The sequence below is a fragment of the Gossypium arboreum genome, chromosome 9 (genome assembly GCF_025698485.1).
Source record: "Gossypium arboreum isolate Shixiya-1 chromosome 9, ASM2569848v2, whole genome shotgun sequence".
Taxonomy (NCBI): Eukaryota; Viridiplantae; Streptophyta; class Magnoliopsida; order Malvales; family Malvaceae; genus Gossypium; species Gossypium arboreum.
The window spans coordinates 86,127,776-86,143,354 of record NC_069078.1 but is presented as its reverse complement, the minus strand read 5'-3'; the positions used below and the strand labels follow the sequence as shown (position 1 = coordinate 86,143,354).

At 28.5% G+C, this 15,579-nt stretch overlaps 1 protein-coding gene across 1 annotated transcript; it reads right to left on the bottom strand.

The window, feature by feature from the left end:
• Positions 1-14,088: 14,088 nt before the first annotated feature.
• Positions 14,089-15,267, bottom strand: LOC108456057 (transcription repressor OFP1-like). The gene has a single exon (XM_017754650.2). It carries the CDS (start codon positions 15,026-15,028, stop codon positions 14,147-14,149), a length of 882 nt encoding a protein of 293 aa, XP_017610139.1. The 5' UTR covers positions 15,029-15,267; the 3' UTR covers positions 14,089-14,146.
• Between the last annotated feature and the right edge of the window lie 312 nt (positions 15,268-15,579).

Below are 15,579 nucleotides of genomic sequence, written 5' to 3'. Positions count from 1 at the left end.
GCAATTCCCCTTTCATCCATTAGCTTACAAATATCAAATAGGAAAAATGGGTATGAATTTAAAAAAGGATTAATTTTTAAAAAGCATAAATCAATACGTTGCAATATATTTTTTAAAAAAGATTCACATGAAGAGTTGTAAAGAAAATGAAAAGACACTTATTGCCTTTGTTGTTAAAGTGCAAGTTGCTAAAAGGTGGGTTGAAAATGAATTTTATTATGGTACTTTGCAACAAAATTCAGTGCATAACATGGTGTTATTGAGAAAAAGAGAAATTCCCTAAGACATTGGACATGCCATTAGTGGGTTCCACTATACCTATATTTTTAAAGTGCAAAATTAGACGTACAATTAAAAAGCTGCATAATGTTGTTTATCCTTAAAATTTAATATGCTACAAAATTAAACCCCCCATGACATTGATTCCATAAAAAATGAGTCATAGGCCACCTATCTCCCAAAAAAACAAACAAATTAGTCAAATTTAAGTGTTATACCCACAAGTCCACAAATATTAAGGGCATAATTAATAAATTTTGAAACAAAATACGCACAAGTTTTTAATTAAATAAAATAACATATATAAAGAAGAAGGGATGTTAAATTAAGTTTAGTGATTGTTAATGATTTAGGGTTTATTGTCAAGAAATACGGGGTTTCTTGGAAAAGTTTTGTAAATCGCCATTGAGAATACATGCCTCTTAAAACAACATTCAACTTGACTCCCCATTGAATTTAATGGGGATCTTCGAGACTTCTGTATGCAGGAGATAAGAAGGATTAAGAAACCCTTCTAGGGTTTGACTTTGAATCCTTCCCTATGTCATAATTTTGACATTCGCTTTTAAGTGAAAGGAAACGAAAAGAGAAAAAAACAAGCAAGTAATATTTTGAAAGAGGGTGGCCGGTGTTGTCACTTTCAGAACTACTCAAATTAAAAGCCAATAGACAACAACCTTAAAATGCTGTTTTATGTTGCATTGTTCAATGATGTCTCTATAAACAGGCTAAGGATCTCTTTCATAAGCAGCAATCCCCCCAAAGGAAACAAGATTATGAAGAAGAAGAAGAAGAAAGAAGAATATTCAGATGCCATTTGGTTTATAACTAATACAACAAAAAAATGAAAGCAACCCAAAATCTGAATCTTTACTCTTAAGACAAATATACAGCAACAGAGAAATGGGTTTGTTTGTGGGAGTATAGCAGTGTTTATACGAAGGAAAAGGAAGGCTTGCCTGGCTTAAGGGCTCTCTTTGGTTCAATGGGAGCCATCTGAGAAGATGAGTGACTTTAATCTTTCGTATAAAGCGATGAATGAATTCGTCCCCATCGTTTTCCTGGTTGTATATATTCCTCAAATGCTGTTGCTGGTGCTGGTGGTCACCATTTTCACTACTACTACTACTTGCTCGAGATTCAATATCATCACTTTCAGGGCACATGGTTTTATCACTGCCACAACAACACTGAAAAATTGAAAACAATCATTCAGTTTTCCAATATTATATATGTATATGATAGTAATAATAAGAAAGACGGTAACCTTGATTTCTTGTGAGGCTGAACGCCGTCCACTGCCTTTTTGACTGTTGTTGGGGTTTGTTCCTTGGTTAATGGTAATGGACACATTGTTGGTGAATATATATCGATGTTCTTGATTTATACTGCAAAAAAAAAAAAAATAATAATAATACTAATTAATCCCTTCTTCACCTTTAAGTACTTCACTTATATATTTTACATATATATATATATTTGAAATGAGACGATAAATGCATGTCTGATTAATTAGAATTAAAATCTAACTCAATACAAATTATAAAGGTTTAGAATAAATTTAGATATAACCCACATGTAGTAAAACTTAAATCCAGAATAATTTAACAACACAAATGATATTTATATCTAATAAAATTCGAACTCGAACGATTAAGACCTCAAAATTTCAACTTCTTCCAACACTCTTTAAGATTTCATTATCCCTTTAATGACCTACTTATAATGAAAAAGGATTATTGATTAAAGTAATGATAAGTTGGAAAAATATATGTAGGGCTTGTTTTGATATTCTCCTCTCTTTGCTAAAAAATAATTATTTTATTATAATTAGATGAAAAATTAGAATAAAATCAACTATAATCTCAAAAATCAAAGCATAAAGTTGGTCAAGTGGGGGACTCGATTATGTGCTAATTTGATGCATGTTATTTTGATTACACTCACGTACAATTTTGCCTATATAGGAAAGAAGGGAATAAGCTTTGTTATTATTGATGTTAACAAGGAAAACAATAATTAATTAATTAACCAAACATTCTATGAGGAAATTATTCATCAACAATAAAATTTTAATATGCACAAAAGAAATGTTCTAAAGTATACTAAGAACATAGAAACATGTTATATATCAGCTGTCAAATCATGCATAATTGGATTTGAGAATAGAGCTAGAGATTAATGTTGAAAGAATATTTTAAATAGACTCATGCCATTGGTGATCGATCTAACAATTAAATATTAAATAATTTCACAATCACTTTCTTTAATACTTGACTTCTTTCCACATAGGATGGTAGCTGGCTAGCTTTAACATCTAGGACCACGTCCCATAGTCTTCTATATAAAGATTATATGCCTCTTCATATGGTTTTAGGAATAAATTTTAGTTTTTAGGTTAGTTTTAATTAGTAATTAAGATAATAATATATCTAAAACCTTAATCAACCTTATAAATTTCTTAGTGCAAAAATAATTAACTCAACTTTTCTACGGCAAGATAAGTAGTGGAGAAAAGGGAACAACTTAGCTTGAACAATTAAATGAAATATTGTATTAGGTGAAGTCTACTAGAGTAATTTAAAAGTTTTCATTGTCTTTTGTTTAATTTTAATAATAATTAGATTTATTTTCAATGATCTAAATTAAAATTTGATCAACATGATTCATCGATTTATTACTTCATACACATTTACTTAAGATCTGAAAAGTTTATACTATAGATTTTTTTTCCGTACTGATCATATTAATATAGTTTTTTTTCATCTATTACACTTAATTTGGAATATAATTCCTAAACTTTGATTTAATGCAATTTGGCTCTAATATTATCAAGTAGTACCTATCAGCATTGCTTTATTAGAACCTTGGGTAGAACACATTATCGAAGGTGAACAATAAAGCTCTACATATTATCACTGATCGTCATAATCATGAAGTAGTACCAATCGGCACCACTAATATACCATCACCTTTAATATTCTCAAATATATGCTTATTTGATTTGAACATTACCAATAAATGTTAGTAATAATTTATCTTGAATAAAATAAAAAAATATATACTCAATCAAAAGTGACAATCTTATATGACACAATTTGTCTTTAGGTGTGGTACATTGCAGGTTGTGCACCAACAATCTCCTCTTTTGGCATTTAATACAAAACTCTGAGACAAAAAAGAATATGCAACAAAGATACATTCACAACCACATATGCATCAACTCAACAATATTATTCAAGCAAGAAAATGTAGCAAATATTTGAAATATCTGAAGTTAAAAGAAACAACAATAATCCCATTGAGTAATAGTTTTCAGAAGCTAAATTCCTCTAATCTAATTCAAATGTTCTTTTCTCCCTCATTCTAACAATAATCCAAAGATGAATTCAAAAAAACTAGAGATGAAACGAACAACCAAACCTTTCCTTTTATTCAACAATGAAACTGGTGCAAGCTCAACCTTAATATACGAAAGGGTTTTCACCTTCAATGTAGTATGCATATTCTATGTGGTTTTGCATGAATAAAAAGCTACAAATCATCCTTACAACAATATGTTATTGTTGCCCAGATAAAGCTAGAAACTGTTCTCACATAAAAATTCCCTAAGGATTATTTTTCTTCTCAACTTTTTAATTGTAAAAGTTGAACACTACTTGTATTTATAAAGCATATTACTCCCAATTTAACATAGACAATTAGAATTTAGATCAATTCATGTATAGTTTGTACAAAATGCTATTTCAACTTGAAATATTTAAATTATTAAAACTTCAACTATACTATTAATTTAAGAGTTCATTTGCTGAAAGCATAGTATTAAAAAAAAATGTGTTAATGTGGTATGTTTTGTGATTTGATTGGTTGTTCCAAGCTTCAATTATTTGTGGGTTTAACAAACAGAATGATCGGTGATAATGCCCATGCTCCCCTTTCCCCCACACTCTCTCCTAACTTCCAAAGCTTAAATCAGAAAAACATAAAACATAGTTGGATGGTCTTCAAACTTGAAAGAGACGGCTTTAGGTTTATTATATGTTGATTGCTTTCACAAATTAGCCAATAAGAAGTGATCAAAACCACAAAGAAAGCTAACGGTGGTTATAATTTATGATACAAACATAATAAAACAAAGCCATTTTCATTGCCCATACCCCCAACCCCCCTTATTGTTTTTCAATGTTTGTTTCTCCTTTTCCCCTCCAATAAAAATCTTGGCACCTTTCGGCATCAAACTTCGCATATTCCAATGAACTCGAGACAATGATAATCATTCATGAACCTTTCCCCCTATTTTATTTCATTTATGCTACCCTTGCGTTGAATTTTGATTGGGGAGTCTAAATATTTTATCACCCGATTACATAAAGCTGGAGAGTTTTTGAATAAGCAATTTGTGTTGATATTTTTTTTTTCAGTTTAAATTAATAAATATTGAGTGAATAGAGATATTATTATTAAAAGGGGTAATTATAAATATTGAAAAGATTAATCTTTATGAACCATACAACCAAGATAAAAAGAAACCTTATGGTATGATTATTATATCAGTCAAGTCTTTCTGTTAAACTATATCTATTAACGTTGAGTTAAATGTCAGCTTAAATTTGATAAAAAACATATTTAAAATACATGAACCAAAATTTACACACATTTATACCTCTTACATACACGGATAGCTTAGACGTGATGTGCTAAAATAACATCATCATTGAAATTTATGAGAGTTATTTTTGATAAAGAAGGAAATAAAAATGTCAAATCTACGTTGCTACTTATCTATGCACACCAATGCTTATCTTTTTACACATCAAGATATTCAAGGTATCTAAGCAACATATAAACATGTATTAAAAAATTTGATATACTCCACATTAAATTTGAGCTAATAGCTAGACTAACATAAGGATGCCAACTTTCTGAGGATTGAATTAGAATGAATTTTTGAACTATAGTTCAATGATGATTAGTGTAATTAACCCATTATTTTTATATATTTGTTTTTCCCTATCAAGTACATAGACGATGGGGCTGTTTTGATTTATATATATAAAAAAAAAAAGATAAAGAAAAAGGAATGGAAGATGGCCTAACTTTAGGCAAACAGGCGTGCCATTTTCAAAAAACCCTGCAACAGTCCCCCCTCGTCCCCATGTTTACATATAATTTCAGTCCAAAGCTTAGAGGCGGCCCTCATGTTGTACGAAAGATTCCATATCGGACCAACCAGTTTTTCAGCATATGCTCTCAGGCTAATAACTCAATAACTATGCTGTTCCTCCCAACCCTCCATCGTTGCTTGCCTGCTTGCTATTTCTTTATTCTTTGTGTTCATTGTCTTACGAAACTATGGCAATGCTGTCCTCATTGGCTAATTCTTAAACTTTAATTATTTTTAATTTAATTTATCTGATCTTATCTCCAACATTTGATATATGAGAAACCTTGTATGTAAATGAGAATGATACACTTTTTGTAGACGACATGATTAGATCTTTTGACACTTACGAGGTTAACACATTAATTTTAATTTGGAGAACGGAATGTCTTTTCGATCACGCTATTTGAAGATAATAAAAACTAATGACTTCAAAAAATTAAATTAATCTAATTATTAAATCTAAAACAGGGTGATAATATGTTAGGTTAAATGGTCTTCACATGATTACCCCCTCCTCCCCTCCACCACTTTACTTGGTCGTTGGGATTTCTTCTCCTTTGTTTCATTGTGTTTAAATTCATATAACCTACGTACATGTTCTTTTTATTTATTTATTTATAGAAAATGTCTTAGTTTAATGTGGACCTATGCCGTACGAGTCATGGTTTAATAATAATTATTAATCAAAATATTTTCTCAATATTTTTTAATGGTGAAACCAGCTACAAATTAAAAAAGAAAAATCAGACCCATAAACTCTTCTGGGATGGAGATATGAAAATGATTATTAATGTTGACGTTTAAATTTCAATTGGATATGGTTACAAGGTGTGGATACTTGCCTGAGATCACACCACCAACTTGTACAATTGTAGGGAGGCCACAATAATATATGGTGCACCACTGTTTATGGGTAAGTAAGAGTCGGTTAACATCGGAATAATAGATCCATTAGAGATAATTTATTCAAATCAAGTCTGTTAATTCAATTTTCGATTTTGTACGATAAAATTACAACATTCTTAAGATTAAAATTAAATTATATATTTTAGGAGATTTAAAATATAATTTTATTATTTTAATATATAATTTATATTTTATAATTTTAAATAATTAAATAAAATTTTAATATTTTAGGGGTTAGAGTATAATTTTATTATATATCAAAAATTTTATAAAATATAAAATGCCAAAAGTTAAATTCCCCATTTTAGGGAAAGCTCGCCCCTCGGCCCTACCAGCCCCTTAATGCTGCCTATGTTAGTTTGAATTAGGATGAGATTGTTAAGGATTAAACTCAAACTATCATACCACACCATAAATAGTACTCTTACTAGTAGACTAAGAGAATATTGAAAAATATGTTAAATTAATCAATTTTGAATTTTAAAATTTAAAATTGAATTAACTGATTTTAAAATTTAAAATTAAATCAGCTAAATTTTATATAATCCTAATAAAGTCAGTACATTTTTTAAAAATAGATCCAATATAAATAGATTATCTTTAATACAAATCCAAATTATATATCCATTATTATCCAAGCTCTCATTAACCCAAAATTTCTAACCCAAAACATAAAAATTAGCCCAAAATGTAACTTTAAAAAAATAAAAATTGTCAACTAACTTATCATACCGATTGACTTCTTAACTATCATTGTAGATGAAGTTTATTGATAAAACTAAGTTAATTAGTATCGTATTAACGGGCATATTATTTTTATTCTAATCTTAGTGTGTATCCATATTGATGCGTTTTAGGAAGCGAATGTAATGATAAGGTAATTGATGGGGGTGCTTTTTTGTGACATCCATTGTAGTATATCACTTTGGCAAAACTCACTCCAACTAATTTGAATTATGTATTAACCATTAGATATGGTGTGACTGTTGCTTACTTTATTTCTTAATTATGTGGTTAGAATTTAATTTTTTACTCATAAAAATGAAACACATTTTGTGATCAATCATTTATCTATTTAGAAAACACCGTGATAAGAAAATATTTAGTATTATTAAAGAAAATTTTCATTCAATCCTAAACAACCTAACTATTAATAATTGAGTAAATTATTTCAGTGTAATATATGTGGCAACCTACATCTCATATTTTATTTTTTCTTGTTTTCATAATGATATATTGGTGTGGTTGTTGATCAGTTTAGTTAGATATTCATCATTTATCCAATATTTATAAGTATATTCATTTAAGTCGGCTCCTTTGTTACTTGAATCGAATATGGATATTTATCTAACATCGAATTTTTTACATGTTTGAATTTTTTTAATATTCATAATCTCATATATATATATATATATATATGTAGGACACAACTAAAAATAAAAATTCCTAATAACATAAAACTTATTCGTTGCATATACTATATAACACAAAAATATTATCTAAATTCATCCACGATATTAAAAATAAAATTTCCTAATGGTTTTATATGTAAAAAAAAAGTTATTCCTTAAGTTAATAGTTATTATTTTGAATCCCACAAAGTTACATACATACTAGGGGAATAGTTAGGGACTGGCAGGGCTCCAACCTCTATTAAATGGAAAATTTTTATTTTAAATTTTAAAATTTTAAATTAATAAAGATAAAATTGTATTTCATCCTCCTTAAAATAATAAGCATTTAATTTAATCATCCAAAATTATAAAATTATAAATTATTAAAATAATAAAATCATATTTTATTATCATAAAAATTATAATTTAATTTTGATCTCTTAAAAAAATTTCTGACTTCAAACTTAAAACATACAACATAATCTTGATGATGTAGATATGAATTTGATAGCTTGCAGTGGCCAATGAATGATATATGTTGTGTCCTTGAAAGAGAAGACAACAACCACAACTGCGGATAAGGATGTGGAAGCAATTGGGTCAGGGCATTTGTTATACTTTTAAGCTTAAACTAAAATGTTTCGTCAATTATTCAAATTATTTGGTTTTGCATGCATATGTGAATGCCTTTTCCTCCGCATTAGGTTTACTTCATCCCTTATTAGATGAATCATATATAATGTGTACTTTTGCCTCTACAGAGGGCAAAATATTCAATCAAGGTGATGGTGGTGGGAAAATCTGAAAAAAAAGGGTTAATCCCCCAATGCCAATGCCTCAATCCATGCAACTGCAGACAGGGTTTGAAGTACTGGGGTCGATTGGGCCCCTTATCTTTTGGGGCCAGCCAACCCCAAGAGAAAGTATCAAAGCAATGCAATGTAATGTGTAATCCAAGTCTCATAAATTGAGTGCAAGTCGGCCACAGTTATTTTAATTGAGTTTCAATCTACAATTTTGATTCAAATTCGTAATAGATTTTCTTTTCATATTTATGAGTTGGTAATGTTAAATTAAATATTAAATATATTAATGAGTTAATAAAAAAATATGTTTTAAGAATTGAAGTTTAATAGTCTGCATTGATGAAGTAATAATACAAGATTAGAAATATTCACGAATCAAATGAGATTTAAATTATGACATTTAACGTGTACATTATTATAAATTAATTTTCATATCAATAAATGTTAAATGTGATAATAAAATAAATTATATTTTTAAAGAGAGAAAATATATTCAAATCTTAAAATTGATATTATTGAAAAATCAATTATCATCTACCTCCAGACATAACCCGTAAAATAAACTTATCCAAATTTAATTCAACCCGATAAATTTATTTATTTTTTCTCTATTAATAATTTGACTAAAATGTGACGGGAGGCAACACAGAGGGGTACATGATGATCACATGATTTATATAAAATCATATGAGATGATAGTCTGCAAATACCAACTCTCACTCGTGCGCTGTGACTGTACCAATAGTATCATATTATTATATGATCTCAGATTCCCGCATGATTTTTGTGTCCCCCCACTCGTGCACTTCATTATCTAAATCCATTTCTCATAATAATTTATAATTTATAATCTTTTACTAATCCTACACTTTTAAAAATTTTATGAGTTTCACAATGTCCAATCTTCAGAATCTTTTAACATAAAAAGGACCGTAACAAAAGTCTACTTTCTCAAAATACTCAAAATTTTCACTATCATAATGTTTTCACATATCCTTATAAATTTGTCTATATTTAAACCATGCTATTTATAACATATACAATACGTGCATTATTAGATTGTAAATAATAGATTTAATAAATTATATATAATAAAATTAAAATGTAAATATTATATTAAAATAAAATTTTAATTGAGTGGTAAAGTTAATATTTTATTAATATTGTGTATTCAAATCTCTTCATATACATATTCTTTTTAATAAAAATACTAAAACACCCTCAAATAATATAATTTATTTTAAATATAAATGATATTTTTGTAATATTTTAACCAAATTAGCATCCAATTGATTCGTTACACCAACTTAATTAAGAGCTTAAATAAGAGTATAAATATGAAATTAAAAATTTTATAAGCATTATTAAATAATTATAAAGTGTCCTTGTTCAATCTCTTTAAAAGGGTCACCAAATACTTTTTCTGATCTTTTCATAGAAAAATCCTAGTTGTTCCATTTTTCTAAACTAAATCTTTGGTTTGTCAGCAGTGTTGTTGATTTTTGGGTTGGTTGCTAGTCACGATTTCTTCATCATTATTTTTCATATTTTTTGTTTTGTTTTTAATTTTAGTCCACATTGTTGTAGTTTTATTTTATCCACATTTTTTTTATAGTTTTTTATCTACTTTGTTTTTTTTAAAAGTAAATGTGATTTTATTTGTACTTTTTAGTCATATTCTAGCATATATGTGAGATGTATCACTATAAAGGTGTCACCAAATCTATTAGAAATTGTTTTCAAAGGACTTTATCATGATAAATCTTAGGTCATCTAAGACTAGGTTTTTTGTGCATCCTTGATACAGTGGGCCTCTTGGGGGGAGGGGGGTTGAAGCTTTTTCTTGGTTGATTGGTGTTTATCTTCAAGTTGATTTGATGATGGTGAGGATAGGATGCAAATTTTAACGATTTGATCAAGTTAATACATCTCTGGTTTGTTTCTGAATTATTCCAGTGTTATAGTTACTGTAAGTTTATCTCTTTTTTTTTAAAATTATCTTACGAACATGACATTCATACATTAATTTGTAGTGATTTATTTATCGTTTGAATTATGTATTATATCTTTATATCAATATTTATGGTTCCTATTAATAATAGTGTTTGTGGTTAGTTAGATTTTAAAAACTAATAAAAAACTTGATTTATTTAAAATTACATAGCATGCTATCCATAATGTGAAGATAGTAATGGGTCCAAATGGTGAGTAAAGAAAGCAAATTCCAAAGATGGATATATACAAAAGTCCATTATAAAGGAGACGTGGGTCTAATGGCTTCATCTTTGGGAAATAAACAAAAAAACAACAAGTAAAACAAAGTGGTTTTTGGACATACTCTCAACTGTCCACTCTAATCTTACCTCACCCACATGCAAAACTACCTATAAATAAATATATTCAATAATAAAAAATAAAAAAAAATTCCTTTAATTTTTTCCCTAATATAATTAACAAATGTCGTCGTCTAAAACTAGTTCAATTTAGATTGAGTGCGGTATTTGAATAAAACACTTCCAACGACAATGATTTTAAGATTTGAATTTAGTTAACTTGGAAACTAAAGTTGATTAATTGGTATTAGATTATGTAAAATACATTTAAAGTAGAATCACTTAGCCTTCTTAACAAGGTAAATTTGTTATAGAGGTCCTTTAAATTTTGTCAAACCATAAATTAATATGGTTATAAAATTATATTTTGACCCTAAAAAATTCATTATTCTTCTCTAATCCCTGAAATGAATGTCTTATTTTAACTCCATCCAAAACCCTACCATGAGAAAAGCAAGCAAGTAAAAAGAAAAACATAAAACAGAAGTAATTGTTACAAAACTTAAAGTCATAGAGAGGGGTTGGTTGGGCCATTATTTAAGAATATAATTATATTAATTAATTGGGAACCCTTGGACCTTACCCTAACCTTCAAACTTTGTAGGGTACCCTTTCAATTTGCCAATTTATATAAAACTACATATAATTTTTAATTTATGTAGAAGTAAAGTGAAAAAAAAAAAAAAAAAGAAGAAGAAAGAATCTTGTTGGGATGCAGCAACCAGAATCTACGGACTAGTGTTGGTCGACTCGTCTCCTCTGCTCTTTTATCCTTTTCCTCATTTTCATGCATATATATCTCATAATAATATTAATATTTAATAAGAATATCAAATCTAAATTTTAATATATATTTTTTTGTCTAAAATTTAAAATTTTCTTTGACTGAGTCTCTCCTTGCGGCTCGCTGACACATTCATGCCCATTCATTTAATTTCACTCAATTTCTTTTCGGGGAAAAATGGTTGGATGAATAATGTTTATGATTAACGCATTACTCTTATATTAATGTTTTGAGATAAAAAATAAATAATAGTTTGAAGAGATTAATAATTGGAAAATATTATAAGTTTTTCCCATTGGTAGGTAAAAGTAAAACCAAGTTTCAATCCCTTTGTCCCAGAAAGAAACAGCATCTCAAATCCCACCTTTCTTTTCAATAGATTATAATAATAACTAAAAAGAAAAAAAAAAACCGAAAACAAAACCACGGTGAAAGACTGTTACTTTTAAAATATTAAGTTTAGGGTTTCAACCCTATTTTTAAATTTATAATAATAATAATTGTTAGAAATTATATAACTCAATTTTATTATTTGTCGAAGAAATAAAAATAATGAAAAATAAAAGAGTCTATGAGATTGAAAGGATTTTGGGTAATATCTTATTATTTTGGATCATTCTATTATCATTATCAATGTTTATTTTAATAATAATAATTAAATAATAATCACAATTTAATTCGTTAAAGTCAATTTGAACCTTTTATCACGATGGTTTTAATCATGCTTCCAAATAATGTCGGTCAATGTTACCTTTTATGTGTGAAAATATTGTACATTTTTTGGCTTTTGTAATTATCGAAGTAACTTTATTTTTTAAAAATATTAGAGATTAAAAGAAAAAAAGAAAAGGCTTTAGGAAAAGCTCAATGTCGTCCTCCAACAACGAAAGCTTTTGAGCTTTGGTATAGAAGTTTGAATTTCCAGGCTATTAAAGTTAAATTTTGAATTTTCACAGCTCTTTTATGTAATAATATATTTTAATAATGTACTATTGTCTCTGGATATGAGAAAGCTGGTGATTTTGCCTGGAGAAGGAGATTTTATATATTTATTATAGCATTACAAGAAGGAAGAAATTGTCAGGAATCGTACGATTTAGTCACCCTTTTACACAATCATCAAAAACATAATTATGATTCATCATAAAATAATTATTCATATAGTATTTGAAAACGTGCCATATAATCAATATTTAATATAATAATTAAGACAAACATCAATTTTAATTTTGTTTTTTTTGAAGGAATGGATCTGGGGTTAGATTTTTCTTTTTTCTTCCCACACTTCTAATTTTACATGTAATTATTCAAATAGAGATATAAGATATGTCTTTTTTGCGTATCATTCCCAAATTAGTTTGGTACTTGATTTACTCATTCAACTGACATCTCTGTCCTTTTTGCTCTCTTTAGGCATTATGCAAAACTCGCAATGACTTGAGAGACCGGAAATCAAGTTTATTCCACCTGTTTGGATTGGTTAAATTGGAATCCCATTGGTATATTAATTTAAATATAAGGATTGAATCCACTATTTAAAATAAAGAAAAGCATAAAAAATTGGAAAAGAAAAATTGATGATTCAACTTTTTTTTTATAGAATTTTATTTAATTAATTATTGGACTGATGATCAACTGGATTTGATTAGTTTTACTATTAATCTGTTTTGAAAACGTTGGGGGAAGCATATTTTTTATCAACTAATCAATGCCTCATGAATCTAGTGGCAAGGACTTGATTAGCGGCAAAACAATAAATATCTTTTAAAGGTTAAAGTATAATTTTATTATTATATTAATTTATTAATTTAAAATTTTTAAAAGGAGTTTAACTGAAATTTTATCATCTTGGAGGGTCATTATGTAATATTACCATTACATTAATTCTACTTTCAAATTTTTTAAGGGGATAAAATAAAAATTTACATTCACAAACCTTACACTTTAAACCTTATTTAATGAGCATCAGAGGTTAGGGACAAGCGGCGCAAAGGCTCTACCTTTCCTTTGGCTCTTAAATTGGGGTTTAAAAGTTTTAGTTGTTGTTGTTAAATTGTTTTGATTTATTTTAAAGCTTTTATTTTATTTTTTTAAAAAGTGAAAATTTTGGACATAAATATAGTCATTATTGGAATTGCTCATAAGAGACCTTCAGCCAGTGCATGAAGTGCAGGAGGTAGCACATTAATGAGCTCTCAACCTATATTTAATGTTTTTTTTCCCCATTTTCAAAACAAAGTAAAAGCTTTGCCAAGATTTTGCTGCAAAACATATGGATTACAGGACAAATTAGAAAAAGCTACATCATTCAAGCACTAAAATAAACAAAGCTTTGCCATCAATGGATTCTGTTTAGTTACCAGCTGCACATTAAGAACTAGCAGTATTTACTTGAAAAAACAAAGAGTAAATGACAAGAAAGTTAGAAAAAAAGAACCCATAAAAAAAAAAAAAACTCTATATATTTTTCATAAGTATAATTATTTCATCCTTACATTACATAAATCAAACCAGATTTGCTTAAAAACCTTGATGATGACATCATGGTATTCATCGGAATTGAGTGAAAGGTAACAAGCAAGTAAATCTTCTAAGTCCTTTGATGCCCTTATGTTGTTCTCCATAATCATTTCCACCATCGATTCCCTAAAGTCTCTTTGTGGATCACATGATGACTTCACTACCGCACAGCTACCGGAAAGACTCGAGCTTGAACTCGACGACACACTTTTCCGGCCGTGAGCTGCTTGAATCCTTCTGCTTGCGATTCTTGGAGAATTCACTCTAAGCCTTACACCAGGAGAGTTCACTCTAATGTTCTTCTTGTCTTGTTTGACGACCTTGACGGAGACTGAACTTGTCCGATACTTGGTTGGTTCTTTAGCCGCCTTGGTTATGATCGGAGGGAGTTTATTATGGGACCATGAAACCATGTTATCGAATGATTCAGTTGTGAGAATACAATCAGCTCTGAATTCATGTTTCAAAGAGCTATCGTCAGAAGAAGGTGAAAGAGATGAAGCAACAACAAGCTTGGTGTTTAGTTTCTTAGATCGTTGTTGTTTGGAAGATTTTCTAGGTGGGTCCGGGAAAATATGGGGATCAATGGATTTGGTTTTTGTAGGAGAAGTATAGAATCTATTATCAGCTGGGATAAGTTCTCTTGTGAAATAATACGATTTTCTTGGATAAAAATGGTGGGGTTGCTTTGTTTTCGAAGAGGGTGATACAGGGTTTTGTTTTTTCCTGTTGTTGCTGTTGCTGCTATGGTTTCTGGTTCTGTTGCTGTTGGCCATGTCTTTCAGCTTGTAAAACCAGACATTGGGTATCATGTCTGATAACCGAAACTTGTAATTTCCCATGAAAGAGTTTGCTCTCTTCGTGTCAAAAAGTTAATGGTATTCAGAAAAAAAAAAAAAGAGAAAAATCTCTAAAAATGGATTTAGAGATATATGGGGAATGATGAGTGAAGGGAAGAAGATTTATGGGAACAGTGAAAAAAAATGGAGAAAGGGGTGGGGTCTAAGAAAGGGAGAAAAATGAAGTTGGCAATGGCATATATAAAATAACACTATGCTTCCAGGTTGGTCACTGCCTTTTTTTTGCTGCCAAACAACCAACATTGAAGAACCAAAATCTTATTCCAATTCAGGGTTTTCAACGAATATAAGTAAAAATAATTGTGGTTATTCCAATTTTATTTTTAATGATTTAAAACAAATATTTTATATTTAGAATAGGGAAAATAACTTAAATTATTATATAAGAGTTCTTTTATTATTTTTCACTTACTTAAAAAATTATTTTTTATAAATATTTATGAAAATGAGTTTAAATTTTATCAAATAATATTTAAATCTTAAAATTTAAAATTAGTATAAGAAAAATGAAAATTCAATTAAATTATCCTAAA